This window comes from Synchiropus splendidus, chromosome 6 (genome assembly GCF_027744825.2).
Source record: "Synchiropus splendidus isolate RoL2022-P1 chromosome 6, RoL_Sspl_1.0, whole genome shotgun sequence".
NCBI lineage: Eukaryota > Metazoa > Chordata > Actinopteri > Syngnathiformes > Callionymidae > Synchiropus > Synchiropus splendidus.
Window position 1 is genome coordinate 3881498 of NC_071339.1, and position 16293 is coordinate 3897790.

At 45.4% G+C, this 16293-nt stretch overlaps 1 protein-coding gene across 1 annotated transcript; it reads right to left on the minus strand.

Annotated features, from left to right (window-relative positions):
* Nucleotides 1–581: 581 nt before the first annotated feature.
* On the minus strand, nt 582–15551 carry LOC128760781 (death-inducer obliterator 1-like). The gene is made up of 16 exons (XM_053868440.1): nt 15315–15551; nt 12303–12368; nt 11116–12069; nt 10661–11045; nt 9867–10493; nt 9191–9410; nt 7058–7595; nt 6832–6991; nt 6629–6745; nt 6446–6538; nt 6218–6362; nt 5671–6133; nt 5438–5585; nt 5272–5361; nt 4992–5187; nt 582–4839 (listed from the first exon to the last, which is right to left on the minus strand). Exons 3-16 carry the CDS (start codon nt 11925–11927, stop codon nt 1037–1039), a joined length of 7797 nt encoding a protein of 2598 aa, XP_053724415.1. The 5' UTR covers nt 11928–12069; nt 12303–12368; nt 15315–15551; the 3' UTR covers nt 582–1036.
* Nucleotides 15552–16293: the final 742 nt, after the last annotated feature.

Consider the following 16293-nt stretch of genomic DNA (forward strand, 5'->3'; position numbering starts at 1 on the left):
AGTATTTTTTTAAAGCTAGTTACTAGTTACAACGATAGAAAAACAGAAAACTAAATAGGAAAAACGATCAAAAGAAAAACCTATGCTCAACAAATTAGTTAAAATATAGCTGCACTCAACAAAGCAAAGACAACATTTATGACAAAAACAAAAAACGACGCTGATCGAGTCGGAAGTGACGTCAAGCCCTGAAGGAACCACTCTGCGCGGTGGTTCGTGCTATGAACACACTCTGCCACATTGAGTGGAAGTTGCCAAAAATACCCGACAGACGGCGGGTCAAGTCGACTGGTTAGCATCAGACGCTCAATGATGATCTCACTCCAGCTACAGCAGAGCTGTTTTGGACTGGCACGTCTTCAATCCGCCACCGATCAGACTCAGAGCACAGCGACCTCTAGTGACCTAGGACGGGAAGTGCGTCCCAACAGCCGGCGCGAGCGTGTTCAATGGAGAAGTGCGCAGATTTTATCCGATTATTCAGGTCGATTTATCGCCCAGTCCGACTCCATCTTCGTAAGAAATGTGTGGTGTTTATACGCGGGCATGTATTAGAAGCAAAAGAGGAAGAGAGGCAAGGATAAGTCTATAAACATGTTTAATCAGCCATGTTGGAACGGCGCCACTGATGAGTGAACAGTGGAGTATGTTTCCGATAAACAGGTTTGACAAAGTTTGTCTCGACATACGCCACAAACATCGGTCCAATGCAGACTTGCCTGCTCATTGACAGAACCACCCATATGGCTTTGTGTCTACTTAGAAAAGCATGAATTAAAAACATCGGTATTTACAAAAATACATTTATATTTACATACTGCAAAACCTGGGTTAATCAGTGATGTACTGTTTTAAAATTATACAGGTGAAACATTTTCGAAGTGTCATTTTTCTTTTTTTTTTTTAAAAAAAAAGGATGTAGAAATAAAGAAATACAAAATGACAATATTCTTTAAATGAAACACTGCTGAGCATTATTCACCACAGGAGAATTAAAATGACTGCTTCAAACTAATTAGTGTTTTGGAACCAGAAACTATGACGTCACTTTGTCTTTCTCTTTTTCTGAGGTTTTACTACCGTTTTTCTCATTTTTGCTGTCTCTCTTCTCCTCTCTCTTTTCCCTACTTCGGCTTCTCTCTCGATGTTCCCTGTCTTTATCTCTGCTCTTGTCTTTGTCTCTCTCCTTGTCTTTGCCTCTATCTCCATCTCGGTCGCGACCTCTGTCCTTCGCACGATCCCTGTCGCCGTCTCTGCTTCGAGACCTATTGCGTCTGCGGTCTCGCTCTCTATCGCGATTCCGCGTTCGGTCGCGATCACTGTCTCTCTTGTCAGAATCTCGGTCCCTGCCTCGGTCCCTTTCCTTGTCTCTGTCTCGCCTCCTGTCAGAGTCTTCGTCCCTGTGTCGGTCTGTGTCTGTTGAACGGTTTCTATCACCCCTCCGCCTCTCACTCTCCTTCCGCTCGCTTTCCCTCCTCTCACTCTCACGTCTCTCACTCACACGCCTCTCACTCTCTTTGCGCTCACTCTCCCCCTCTTGTCTCTCACTCTCCTTTCGTTCGCCTTCCTTTCTCTCACTCTCCCGCCTTTCACTCTCACGTCGATCACTCTCCTTCCGTTCAGTCCCTCTTCTTTCACCCTCCCTTTTATCACTATCCCTCCGTTCACTCTCTTTTTTGTCATCACGCTTTTCATTGTCACGTTTCTCCCCCTCGCCATCTTTTTTGTCTCCTTCCCGCCGTTCACTCTCGCGACGATCATTTTCTCGCTTGTCGGCTTCCCGTCGTGGCCCCTCACGCCGATCATTTTCTCGTTTGTCCCCGTCACGTCGATCGCTTTCTCGTCGGTCCCCGTCACGGCGATCGGTTTCTCGTCTGTCCCCCTCACGCTTGTCGTTTTCTCGTCTGTCCCCCTCGCGCCTATCGCTTCCACGCCTTTCACCTTCCCGCTCTCTGCTGCGATCTCGACCACGGTCCCTCTCTCGACTCCACCGCAAGCTTTCACCACGGTCCCAAGAACGACGGCCAGCAGAAGAAAACTCTCTGTCCCTTCGGCGATCCTCCGGGACGTCTCTCTGTCTTTCCTCGGAGGGACCAGGTAGCATTTTGTTTCCTCCGTCAAAGCGACTAACCCGATCTTGGGTTCGAGGTTCAGGGTCATCAAAGGCGGTGCTGGTCCGCCGCCTCAATTCAGGTGAGTCACGCCATGGATCACCCCTGTAACGCTCAGGACTGGGAACCCGCATGTGACTCGGGAGTCCTAAAGACGCTTCTCCAGGGGTGGGAAGCAAAGCTCCACTATGATGCATTGGTCTCGCCTCGTCTGAGTACTTGTCGAACCGATAACGTTCCGAGCCACCGAACGGCTGAGGTGACTGTACTCTGCCGTCCTGAGACAAACGGTTCCCATGCTCATCGAAACTTTCTCGATAAAGGGGTGAAGGGCCTTGTCCAGCATTCTCAAAGTGGTTAAGAGGAGGTCTACGGAAGACAGAACCCAATGGTGGGCCCTTGTCATCAAGAGGGAATTGGTTGCGATGATCATCCATACTCACGTTTAAAGAATTGATATCTTTGTTATAGTGCTCTAAAGGTCTGCGAGTGTGATCTGAAAGCTGGGACGCAAATGAAGGCTGAGACACCTGGTCATTGTATGGAGCCGGTGGTGGACCACTGAGCCTGGAGAAATGTGTTGGAGGGTTCAAATCAAAGCGCCCAAGTGGGGCCCGCGTAAACGCAGGTGGAGGACCCCTGTTTTCAGGGAAAGAAAAAGGTGGAGGTGGGCCAGCAAAACCTGGTGGCAGGAAACTATTTGGACCATCAAATCGACCTGGAGGGGGGTCTTGTTGTCTCATATGAATTGGGGGAGCAGAAGTATCAAACATCTGTGGAGGTGGTGCCCTTTGGTTCATAAGATGGAATGGTGGTGGCGGCACTCCTCTTGGAAGACCTTGAGGTGGGGGTCCAGGAAGTGGCTGCTGCTGCTGCGGTAGTGGTTGCTGCTGTTGACTTCCAGGCCACTGATTTTGATAAGGTGGAAAGGCAGTTGGCCGTGGCCCATATTGTTGGTTATTGTCTGGATGTAACGGCATTCCTTGCACATGTGGCGGGCCATGCATTGGAGGAGGTCCATGAGTGGGTGGTGGAACCTGTACAGGAAGATGACCATGCAGGGGAAGAGAAGGTCTCTGCATGGGAGGTAAGGCAGCTATCGAAGGCATGCCTTGCATCGGAGGAGGAATAGACATTGGTGGAGGTCCGACATGCCCTCCCTGGGCCGGACGTGGAGGAGCGTAGTTCAGCTGCGGGTGCGTCTCAGCGCGGTGTGAATACTCACTCTCAAAGCCTGATTCAGACCTTCTGTGTGTGTCACCCATTGCAGAATGTGTGAGAACTGGGATTGAAGAATTTACTGTGGAGATACTTGAAGGCTCGCCATGATAATTTGAGAAAGGCGTGTCTTGGCTATCATCAGAGTCCAAGTTGTGTTTCAGGATACTTGCAGCATTTGGCCAAACACTGAACTTGTTTGTCTCCAATTCACTCTCTATGGGTTTATCTAGCTCAGTACTCGTGTCGTCCGTGTTTATGAAGTGGACCTCCACATCAGGGTCCACTTTTTCTCCCAACAAAGGAATTGATACTTCTCCAGTGTCTGAATCCATTAAGGGCGGGGTCTCGCTTTTCTGCTCATCCTGCGGTGGAGACTTCTCTGGGCTGACCGATGATTCTGGCAGCTCTACACCATGAGGCGTCTGGTCCGCAGGCAGGGCACAATCATCCGCCACAGGGGATTCGTCTCCCTTGTCTTCCGAGTCATCTGACAGTACCCTGCTCACTGAGCTCTGCCGGGGATCCCTAGTCTGTCGAGGATCTCTCTTTTGGTTAATCACAGGTGCAACTGAAGAGGTTTTCACCAGTTCTTCCACTTTTTTGCCAAGCTGCAGCAAGTTGCTGCCAACTAACAGTGGATTTGTTGTCAGAGACGAGTCCACCATTGATGAAGACACTGGCATTTTCCCTTCCCTCTCCAACATCTTCTCACCAATCTGTTTCAGATTTTCCAAGATTTTCTGCGGATTGCTGGCACAATCACTTACAATGGTTGGAGCAGGTATTTCGGATTTGACCTCATCAAATATGGAGTCATCCTCCGGGTCATATGCAACATCATCCTCTTCGTCTGGAGCAACTTCAGAAGGTTTAGACATCACAGGTTTGCTGGTGACCTCGGCAGGGTTAATGGCCATACTATAGTTCTCACTCGGGCAATATTCTTCTTCCGGGTCATACGGTCTGTCATCTTCATCCTCCTCTACCTTTGTGTTTCCAGAGCTCTCAGCAAACTGTTTCACAATGGGGTCAAGTAAGGTCGCAGGCTGCACAGAAAGATCCCCTGTTTGGTCAGAGGGAGAGTTTGATGCGTCAGAGTCCTGCTTTTTCTTTCGGAAAAGAGAATTCAGGATGGTCTGAAGTGGATTAGCGACTGCAGCCGAGGTCCCTGTAGGGCCAGTGGAGGACGGAGGTTCTTTAACTGTTGATGGTGCTGTGATGGAGGAGAGCAAGGACGCAACTGAGGAAGAAGGTTTAGCGCTAACAGAGGCTTCAGAACTAGTGCGTGGAGGAGATCCCGGAGGTGTTGTGCTGAAGGAAACATCCGCACTTTGTCTGGGGCTCTGTCCATCTTTGACTGAGATCTGTGGTTTTGAGAGGTCATCTGCTTCTTTGGTTTGAGTCTTGGATCTTTTCTCTTCACTTTCTAGTTGAGAGCCAGCACGCTTTCTGTCCTTCTGGCAGATTAGGAGGCCAAGCAGGAGGTTGGGACGTGCTGGTTCTAGACCTGCCACACGAGACACAAACCCTGTTAGCGGATTCTTGAAGGATTCTAAAGGAATGAAATTGATCCGGAAATGAATGCAACAAAGTCTGTGCACGACAAATATATTTCTATGCATACAACTTTCAATATTTGTGAGTCTTTGGCAAGCATACCTGGCCCATCAAAGGGTAAAAGTTTGGCAGGTAATGGGTCCTTTGAGCTCAGTGGGATCAGGTACAGGTCTTTAATCCGACGGTTGCTGTTGGCTACAACACCAAAACGCTTCCTGCTGCTAAAGTATGAGAAGAGAGAAACATATGCCACCTCCTCCTCCTCTGAAGTCGGCTGGAAACGGATCAGACACAGCTCCTATGAACGGGGAGTAGATGGGAGAAATAAACACCCAAAAACACTGTTATATAACGTTGTAGGAAGAACTATAATTCAACAAACCTTTGACAATGAAGTTTTCAGTTTTCCAACGTAGTCCCACACAGTACTTGGAGGTATGCGTCCTTCAACATGAATGGTATCAGGCAAATCCTGGAAAGGTGTTGTCACGTCATTTCAAATGAACTTGTCGCTTGATTTTTGGGTGAAAGTGCGTGGCATTACTGACCTCTTTGAAATGCTCAAAAGATCCTGAGACTAGGTAGGCATTCGTCATGAACTTGGCCACTTTCTGCATGTGAACGAAACCTTTCCATATCTTCTCTTGGCCATGAAGAAATATTGCTGTTTCACCCTCAGGAGGCGGCTCAGATATACTAAAAAAACAATGTGACCATGAAGGCACCAGATCAAGAGTGAGACACTACTATAAGTTCAAAAGTCATGCAGAAGGAGACTTACTTGGTCTTGACAGGTTTAGGCACAGTGAGGGCTGGTAATGTGAATGTAGGCATTGGCAGTAGCGTCTTTGTCCCAACTTCCACAGGAGCACCAACAGGAACCAAGGCTGGCTCAGCGGAGAGCTGAGCCTTTTCCGGGACTGCACTGGTGACATTGGGAACGTGTCTGGCCACACGAGGGTCTCTGCGGGTGATGCTCACAGAGGAGACGGTGGGAAGGATGGGAGGAGGAATATTGACCAGGGGTGCCTGAAAGCTGAGGTCCTCCTGGCTCGGCGTAGGCTGCAAGTCAGGAACCATCAGTCGCTGCCCAGGAGGGTGAGCAGACGGGAAGGCAGTGGAGATCGGAGGTTGGATCTCAGACGGAACGCTCTCCATTATGGACGAATGCTGCTCATGCCTGCTCTCGGGTTTCTTTGCCAGCCTAGCTCTCTTTGATGCAGGCTCATCTTCATTCTTCTGACCTACAAAGACAATCATGCAAACATTTAACATAAACCAAACAAAGAAAATGTACACTCACGGATGTCTCCCTGTCTGTCACATACCTGTGCATATTTTACAGTTGAGGTCGAAGAGATGAGTCCTGTGTTCAGAGGTTGTGTCTTTCAGCAGGATATCAACCATGTTAGACGCTCCTTCGCCAGCAGGCTGCCGAGGCGCGACTGAAGACGTGCCAAACTCGTCATGCTCCTTGAGAGGACAGAAGAGGTTTGTGCGCATTACAATCTTTCGTGTTTCTGACCATGCATAAAGTCGTTGCGAGTCACACATACATTGACATCATACGAGGAAGGTGCTTCATCTGTATCCAGCCTCTGCAAGTCATGGCCATTGCCTTGTTTAGAATGGCTCCTAGAGCTAGCAGACTGCATTAGAAGGAGAGATACATACTGTCAGTGTGATTTAACAAAATGTACATGTAAAACAATGAAACCATTTCATCCATTCCTGCTTACTTCTGGAGCAATTGGCTTCTTCCACTCTGCTATCTCCTTTGATTGTAACTCTTCCGAGCTGAGTCTCACGAGTCTGAATGGGGAGATTTCACCACCAATCACCTTGTAGAACAAGCCCTGCAAATTGAAAAAACAAAATTGTGTCAAGTCAGACCCAGAGTAAATAGATCAAAAATATTTGTGAACACTGTTTGCCCACACACCTTGTTCTTGGGGTCCTTTAGGTTGAACATGAGGGTCCTGTATTTGTTCTTGTACTTGTTGTCTGTGTTGAGGCAAATGCGATACATCTCTTTCTCAATTACAACACAAAGTCGCGCCACCTCGCTCTCAGTCATTTTCAGATCGTCGCTGTCACTCACCCTATTTGTGGGAGAGAAGAGGTAACAGAAAATGCCTGGAAAAATCAAGAGCTTATTTTGAACTCACCTCTTAAAGAGAATGTCAGTTAGCGAGCGGCGAATGTTCTGTCTCATCTGATGGTTCGCAGGCGGCACATGGGACCGCGGCGCCGGGCCTGAAGAAGCCGAATGTTTTGGTTTGGAGGAACTATGGGAGGAGGCAGCAGAGGGCGCGGATGATGAGACTTTGGGTGAAGAGCTGGATTTTGACAGAGAGTCCTTCTGTTGGGGCTGCTGCTTCTTTGGGATTGTGAAGTTTGACTTGGTGACCCTCAGGGCACCAGTGACATGGATAGGCCCAGATGGGTAAGGAGATGGGGTTTTTGCAGGTGGTGTTGCAGGTTTCTTCGTCTTGGCTGAGGATTTGCTCGGAGGTGCTGCTGAGTTCCTTGAGGCTTTCGAGCTGGTGGATCTGGCGAGGGCCCTCTTGCTCCTCGGTGAAACCTTGGTGGGCTCTTTTGCAGGCACCGACTTTTTGTCTTTCTTTTTGGGGCTACGGGGCACTGGAGACTTCTCGCGATCTGTCGTCGGCTCTTTCTCACGCTGCTTCTCTTCTTTGAGAGGGGCTGAGAATAAAGAAAGATTTACCATTTTAAAATGAGCCTCCTGCAAAACATTCACAGACAAAAATGATTGTGTTCAATCAAGACACACCAACTACAACCAATTCTGAATATTTCAGAACCAGAGCCTGCTGAAAATGAGGAACTGAATGGACATTTAACTAGTGTGGTTAATATGGACCCATTCAGATAAAAATAATCCACACAGCAAGTTTTCAAAATTTTAAAATATGTATTTCTTACTTCATCCAAAAGGCAGTTAACCACTTGATTTATGCATGTTTATAGGTAAACATGCTGGAAGAAATGAATTCCCACAGCCACGATCAAGTTGTGACTTGTGCTTAGTTTCACTGAAACAGTCACCGTTTTTTGCTGACAACAGCAACTTGGTGGGAAAAAGATGAAATAAAATCCAACAAAGCATTAAATATATTGTTGCCATAAGGGTTCTCAGAGCCCACTCAGAGGTACTCAACTGAAGTTATGCCAAAAACTCACTACAGTTGAATAGATTTAAATGGTGAAACTAAAAAGTTTGGTTACGCAACGCCACTGTCCTTAAACATCCATCACAAAGGCCATTGTAGCCTATTCAATGGGAAGACAGTTGCAAGTGAGTCAACCTGATCTATCAGATTATTGGCCGGCAGCATGAAGCCAGTGGTTACAGAAAGTATAGTTAAATTTCCAATAATGGCATTTCAGAAGCAAATGACGCCTCAGCTGCAGAGCAACAGAATGGATTCTATCTGAAGTTCATGCGGCACATGGACGTTGGAAAATACGGCAGGATCCACACGGTGTGTAACATGGCACCGGCCTCCGGACTCAAAACTCTTCTGCAGTCTTCATGAATTTGAATGAAGATCTTCCACTTGGTAAGGAGCCTTGCTGCACCATCCAAACAGACCTGGAGCAGCAGCTGACCATCAAAAACATCTTGGGCTTCACTTATCCGAACGCCGTCGATTCATCACGGACAATCTTTTGTGCTTAAAGTGGCCAAGATCTCCTACACCAAGTCAACACAGCTCACATAATCAACAAAGTCATCCAGAAATCTTCATATAACCCTTTATTTTAAATCAAATACATCAATGAGGCGCTCAAAATGCTTCTTTGATGCTCTCTTAGATCAATGAGCCATTTTACCCTGTAAAAGCTCACAAACCATGAAAGCTAACTTACCTGTCGAAGGGGAAAAACCTGTGTAGAAGCCAAAGTAATCGGATCATTCAGTAAGACATTTGGATTTAGTGAGGTTTTCCTGTTTGCAAGTCATGTGACCCAAGAGGTTCTCCATGAATCTTGGCAGTTAAAATCTGCCATTTTAGCGAGGATTGTAAATCTGGGTAATAAAGTTGATTTCAGTTGATGTCTGAGCCATGGAGCGCCTCTTTCAGAACACACGACCAGTATGATTGACAACTTACCCACATACTTACCTTCTCAGCATTCAAAAATAGTTCATACAACCAATATTGTCACTTTGATCAAAAATACATCCAGTGTGAAGTCAGCATCAGTGGAGTTATTCTCCAAAACCACAGCTACAATTAGATTGTTTAAATGTAACAGTTCAAAGAGATACATACACTTTTTGTTTAACACTGTTGCTGATATGGGTGTAGTCTTTTCTGGTGTTACTGCAATGTAATTATGGTCGCTGGACCAGGAAGCAGTGGATGGAGGCGGGGGACGTTCCTCGGCGTGCTCATCTTCATCATCCTCATCCAGGTCAGGCTGATAATCTTCGTCGCTGTCCAGGTCTCTTCGGCTCCCTCTCGTCCTCCTCTTGCCAGCAGCGGGACCACCCTGGGTGGATCAAGACAAGACATTGTTCCTACTGTCAACACCCAACTGTAACATACATACATTGCCCCAGTGGGAGTACAAAACATTTTGTAAGTTGGAGACAAAACTGTATCCATAATTGTAGACTAAACGCTACCTACAGTACATACATGTAACCTAAAGCCTGGTCCTGCAATTCTGAAAATATGAATTATATATATTCATTTATATTAAGATGCACATGGAGGTTGTGCACTTAAGTTCATTTGAGCTTTTTCTTTTTTAAGGTTTATGTTTGTCAAAAATATCCAGCTTAAAAGTTAGCACCTCCAGAACTTCTTACTTGGGGATCTAAAGATTCAATAAAACAACACCAATTTCAGCATCCTTCCACTTTGTACCACCAGAATGTCTCCATGTTATAAACATTTTATACCAGGATGCTTTCATGGAGGTTTTCTTTCAGTACACATTTACCTTGGGAGTAGATTTTGATTTCTGAGATCCATCCTTCGGCTGCGGCTCAACTGTGATGGTCTTCATGGTGGCAGCGGCGTGTTTCAGGATACAATCATTTCCACAGTACACAGAGTCAGGCTGGGCAACATTCTCACAGCCAGGACCAATACATTTGGGAAGTGATGCATCTTCAGTCGGCTTCTCCTCAACCGTTGACGTTGTGTTTACTTCAACGTTTGTTTCTACCATCTCATCAGCTGTGCTCACGGCAGCCGAAGATACCGTTTCTGATGTTGTCGGCACTACTACGAGGACAGCTTGAGTTGCAGCTGCTGAAGGCGTGGTCGGCACTGAAGAATTTGCGGCAACTGGAGTCTGCACTTGGACGTTCGCAGCCTGTGGAGCAGCAGTCTGACCCGTTGTCTTTGCAGCAACTGGAACCACAACCTTCACTGTGGGTTTTGCAGCACCCGAAGCTACCACAGTTGACATTGGAGCCGCTGTCTGCCCGTCTGCTGAAGTCGTCGGCTGCTGAATGGTTTTGGCAGCAGCTGGTGCCGCTGTCTTGGCAACCATCGAGGTCAAGGTCTTCACAATCTTTGCTGCCATCGTCTGATCTGTTTTTGGTGCGGCCGTCGGTAAGGACTGTTCCAAATGAACATAACGCACATTTAAACTTGCAGCCTTGTTGATATGAGCAAACAAATGTCAGGGACCATCACTCTACTTTCGCACATGCAGTCACAGTTGCACCATCAAACATTCATCACTTTCAAAGAAACATTTTGCATGAGGAGGTGTAGAATACCTACCGGCTGAAAAATCTTAATCCTCTTTTTCCCAGTAGGATTAATGGCCTTTTCTATTCTGCCTTTTATACCCTGGTCGTCAGCTGTCTTGTCTTCCGTTCCGGCAAGTGCGGCTGACGAAGCTGCAGGACTTGCAACGAGAGCCGCTTCAGGTGCTCCAGCTGAAACAGCAGGAACTGTTGAAGGCACTGTCGCGTCGCTCTTCCCGACATCTGTGTTCAAGGACAAATTGGACGTCGCCGGTTTGACCAAATGGCTCCTTTTGAGGGTGCAATTGGGGCAGACATAATCTTCGCCATTTCTCTCCATCAGTCGCCCGCGAGCCTCTGTGATGCCAACGCAGTCTCCATGGAACCACTCCTCACAGCGATCGCAGCAGATCATAAATCTGAGAATTCACAAGAGTCAATTCACATTTCCATAAAATCTATACCAAACCTAACCCAAATTAAACAAACCTTTTATTGTGCTTCTGACGACAGATGCAATACAGTGCATTGGGGTCGTAACCACCACCGTCAGATTCGTCAGAGGAAGATGTCGTTGACTCATCGTCGTCATCGTCCTCCTCGTCTTCCTCTTCATCGTCATCATAAATATCCTCTCCTTGCCTACCTGATTGACCGGCCTGGGAAGATTTAACCTTTTCTTTGGCTGCAACAGGTTTGGTCTTGTTGGAAGAGGAGTCCTGGTTGGCAGCCCTTTTCTTATTAATATAAGTCCTGATTGGTCCACGTTTAGCTGACGATGCAGGTGTTCCTTCTGTGGCCTGTTCAACGTCTTTGGAGTCTGACGAAGCTTTGTCGTTTTGTTCCTTCTCATCCCCTTTGTCTGTGATTTTAGAGTCATTGTCCATCTCTTCATTACTCTTTTCACATTTCTCCTCATCTTTCTCGTCAGTCTTCTGCTGAGCATTGGTGACCTCACTGTCAGAGCTTGCATCATCTTTAATCTGTATCTTACTTCTCGTCTGTCTACCAACAGACTGTGTTTGAGTGGTCTGCCGTGCACTGCTTCTTGTCCTTCTCTTCGGTGAGTCCGCCCTTTCCTCCAGCCCTTTGGTTTCGGTGCTCCCATCAAAACTCGCCTCAGACGCTGTCTCTGCATCAGTTGGCGTTTGAGATGGAGGGTCACTCTCTAGACTCGGTGGGGCGCTTTTTCTTAATGCTCTTTTGGCGGTGGAAAGAAACTCCTCTAACTTGTCTGTGCGCTTCGGCTGTCTACCACTACGCCTTACTGGGCGATTATCAGAGGTGTCCGACGTATCCATTGTAATAATTTGTTCAGGCAACAGTCAACAGATAGGACATCTATGTTTTCTTTGCATCTAAAGTGTACTTTGATGGCAAAGTGAACAGCTCTTGCACTTCTAAGCCCACATTTTCTGTTTTGGTTCTTTCACTCTGCAACACCTAGGTGGATGGAAACACTTGATTAAATTATATATAACTATAAAATTGAACACCAAAAAATATTAACTTACATAAAAATCTGAATGTATATACATACGTTTTTTCCCCCCCCCAATCAACCACATCTTTTACACTGCTTTGCTGATACGTGCGGATAAATGCGATTTCAATCACCACTAAGTGAACACCAAAACTAATGGCTAGTCATAGGTACAAAAGAAAAACGTACATACCAATCGTCACAGAGCTTGGGAGCAGTGGTATAGTAGTATCCGACAAGCTTCAATAAAGTTGGGAACCTGGAGAAACAAGAAAGGCAGAAAATGAATGTCGTTGAACAACGCAACACCTAAGTCAAGGACCAAGCATAATAAGGAAAAGTTTCTCAAAGAATGTTCAATCTTTCTTTGCCCGACAACACGTGGTCATGCTTTTCTCAGACAGTAGTTCCGTTTTAAATCTGACATTGAAATGCAATATGTAGATTGTCTCAAAGTAACAATTTACAACTAATGATCCCTTCATTGGCACCAATCACACAGCTCAGCTGCATTGGTGAGTGTTGGAAGGAAATGCTGGTGCGAGTAGGATCATGGCACAAACTGACATGGTTGAGCAGCAACATGTACAACACAAATTGACATATACCATGTCTTTTCACAGCATTGTTTCAGCTAAGTGCACTGGTCTCATGGATTAGACATCCAACAGACCTGCCTTCTACCAGTGAATACGGAGTTCCAATAGCTGTGAGTTGATGGTTTATCTTTCCTTCATCCACATTTGATCGAATAACTATAGCAGGCAACTGCAATATGCCACAACACTCAGCACAATATACAGAAACTACAGTGTATTCTCTTGGCCCACATTACAAGTTGATCACCTGTGATAATACATCAATCAATCCACAGTCAAAGCTAATATTTGGTGTTTATTTTAATAGTACCTTCTGCACTTTATTTATAAAACATCAATAAATAGGGAGAGAATCACTAATACTGATCTCTGCCTGTAAAAATCTTGACTATAAGACCTTCTGGGAAGGTGCAACTGAAGACTCGAGTGTATATTGGTAATGCTTCAAGCACTACTTGTTGCAATAGAGGGTAATCAGCTCATGACTTTGACATGGGTTTTGGTACACCATACTCTGTTCCAACCAATCAAAAGGACACCTTTTCACCAATCAGGTGTCTTAGGGCTATAATCACTTGATTGCCAGTCAGGTGCTGTCTGAACGAAAACCTGCACCACCCCGGCCCTTTGAGGACCGGATTGCCAACCCCTGTACACCATAGAGTATGAAGGCAAATGTAGTGGTTGCACTAGAACGGTAATTTCACACTTAAGAAGATGACTGCATCTGGACAGGCCACATACAGTGCTTCTTCAGCATTATTCAAAGCCTACACAGGCAGTAGCAACAGCACTGATGGCAACTATCCCCAAGCGACGAAAAGAAAAAAGGAAACAGATGATAAAAGTTCAATAATCGCAGCATCAACATATAAGGTACACATTGGGATAAAGCCACAAACAGCAACTTACACTGAACATAGCTAATTGCTGGCATTAATATTTTCTACCAGGAGGGACAAAGATTCCTCTTTTCTCAGGCCTAAAAAATGTTTGTGGAGATGAAGCATAACCTCCCGTTAAAAAAATAAATCAAGGGATGCATGTGTTGAAAAGGGACACACAAGCACCAGGTTACAGAGGCTAGAGTGGATACCCAAGACAAGCGACGGCTGATGAAGGTGGATGCCTGCCGTAGAATTGCCTGGACTGGGCAGGATGGAAGGGACGACTGATAAAAAGGCTATAGTGGGCATAGCACTCAAGATTGACCCGGACAGGGGTCACAGTCAGGTGCCAAAAAAATTGACAACATCAGACAGAGATTAGATGTTATAGGCCACAGCATGGAGATTACAGCAGAGTCCCTCGCATCTTGCCGTAATGGTGTATGGTTATAATAAGTGAATACAGTTCTAAAGCTATATCATTATTAGCAGTTGAAATAAAACAAAGCAAATTTGTGCCAAACTGACTCTGATAAATAGGCAAAAGGACTATGATGAATTCTCTGCAACTTTTAGCAGTCTTGCCGTCTCTCTCGTTTTGCTATACTGGAAACTGGAAATTCATTCTCAATTAACATAGTTCAGAAAATCGAAATGTTTTCACCAGGTTACACTGGACAACTGTTAACTACCACCCATTTAGCTAAACAGAGGTTTAAATGGAAAGACCTGTTTTCTACGCCACGAATCAGTTGGCTGAATTGAGAAAACAAAGGAGACGAGATACGAGCACAGAAAATAAATCAGAATATTGACATCTTAGTCATCATACAGAATAATTGTCACATTCAAACAGTTGTTCGTGACTCGCTAACGCACGAAAAGGAGCCACGAGAAAGAGAAAGGCCGTTGCTATGGAAGGTGGGAGGGGCCAGAGGTAAATAACCAAACATTCGGTTATGAAGTCAAATCTCACACCGGAGCCAATTTCAACTCTTTGAAACAGCCGAGTTAACATGGAAGACTGCGATTCGGCGCAATGTAAACGAGTCTGTCCGTGAAAGGCTTTGCGGCCTACAGGCATGTGACCACGCCACATTAACAATAAAAAACGGCACGCAGTGCTTGATCAGAATACTGTCGATTAAAATTTACCATGACATGTATATATTTTCACAGAATACTTTGTGTAAATCTCGCCGAGATTTACATGGAAAGTGCAATATCGCCGCGTATCACGGATTCATAACTGCAGATGGAGCGGACAGGACTTCAGAAGAAAAACGACATTAACTGAGATACACGCAGTATAGTCAACAACAAGCAACGCGCGATTTTACAATTGACCCACAAAGATCAGCGGCACAAACGAATGATCTTTTCTCCAGTATTACAGTTACGCCACGGTGAGCTCGTGGTTCAGGCCGAAGGACCCTATAGCTAGCTTAGTCAGCTTTCAAACATTTGATACGCTACACGTTTGCGGGCCACGCGCATATTTTGTTTCCATTTACTAAATACAGACGTTTATACTAACGTTGGGTCATTTAAGCAGCTTAACATGACAAGCCAAGAAAGCAAATGGCGCAGTAAATCTGACGCTAAAAGCTAATGCTCGCACTCGCCTGCTACATCGAACACCACCAAGAAAGAACACCGTCACATACGTCATATAACAACACATTGCATTTTGAAAACAATCTAGTATATTCTACCCACCTAAATACGAGAATATTGAACTATGTGTCCTCGATATATCTTCGGTCAAGCCTCCATTTTCCATCCCAGCTACAGCTAACTGACTGCGGCAGATGGCGTATGGCGCTTCAAACACAGACAAAACGCCTATAGCGCCACAGCTGGATAGGATGAAGAAGTACAACTGAAGGTGCCTCTGAAAGACGCCCCTTTCCTGTCAAACAGTTGCCCTGAATTTAAAACGAATAAAACATTTTGGAGCAAATGGAAGTGGATATTTATGACGCAGACCACAGCCTGCCAATGCTCAAAGGATCAATTATTAGTAATATCAATTTCACTTTGAATATAAGGGTTCTTCAAGGTTCCTAGTCAGTTTGATCTTTGGCCTTGGAAGGTATCCTTTGTGCATGGAAATATTTAAATTCAATGAGTCTTGTGATACATACCATCCCAAACTACACTCTTCATGTCTTTAATCCCCTGACACTGATACTTCGCCTTGGCAAACGATGATTATCCACATTAAGATGGTCCATAATGTCACTTAAGATGAAGCAAAATCATGTCTGAAAAGTGGAAAACATAAGGTGGAAAAGAAACATTTAGAGTGTCTTTCCATGTCTCGGTGTTTATTCATTTGATTTAGGTTCTTCTCCGGACACTTCCTCTTTTGCACAAATTATAAAAGGCAATGCGGTCATTGTTATATGTTCAGGACATGTATTCTTGAGCCATGTGTTTGACCTTCGATACGCATGTTATTTGATAATATAGTTTGATGAATGTGAGTAAAATATTTTTCTTTCTTTCTTCATGGCATGATCCCATGAAATAGTTTAGGCCCAAGCATCTTTTGGTCATCAATTCTGTGTTGCTGTCTTTTAATATATACAATGGAAGCAATTATATACAGCAAACATCCAGCTACACCAACCATCTGATACCTTTGGCGTCCATCCTATTTCAATCGTTTAGATTTGACATAGGGTCACAAAAC

Excerpts from the sequence above, each read along its gene's own strand:
- LOC128760781 (XM_053868440.1), bottom strand. The coding sequence starts at position 11,927 with ATGGATACGTCGGACACCTCTGATAATCGCCCAGTAAGGCGTAGTGGT. Across the intron at positions 11,046-11,115 it reads CGTCAGAAGCACAATAAAAG|ATTTATGATCTGCTGCGATC; the intron begins GTTTGTTTAATT and ends GTGAATTCTCAG. Across the intron at positions 5,362-5,437 it reads CTTTTGAGCATTTCAAAGAG|GATTTGCCTGATACCATTCA; the intron begins GTCAGTAATGCC and ends ACACCTTTCCAG.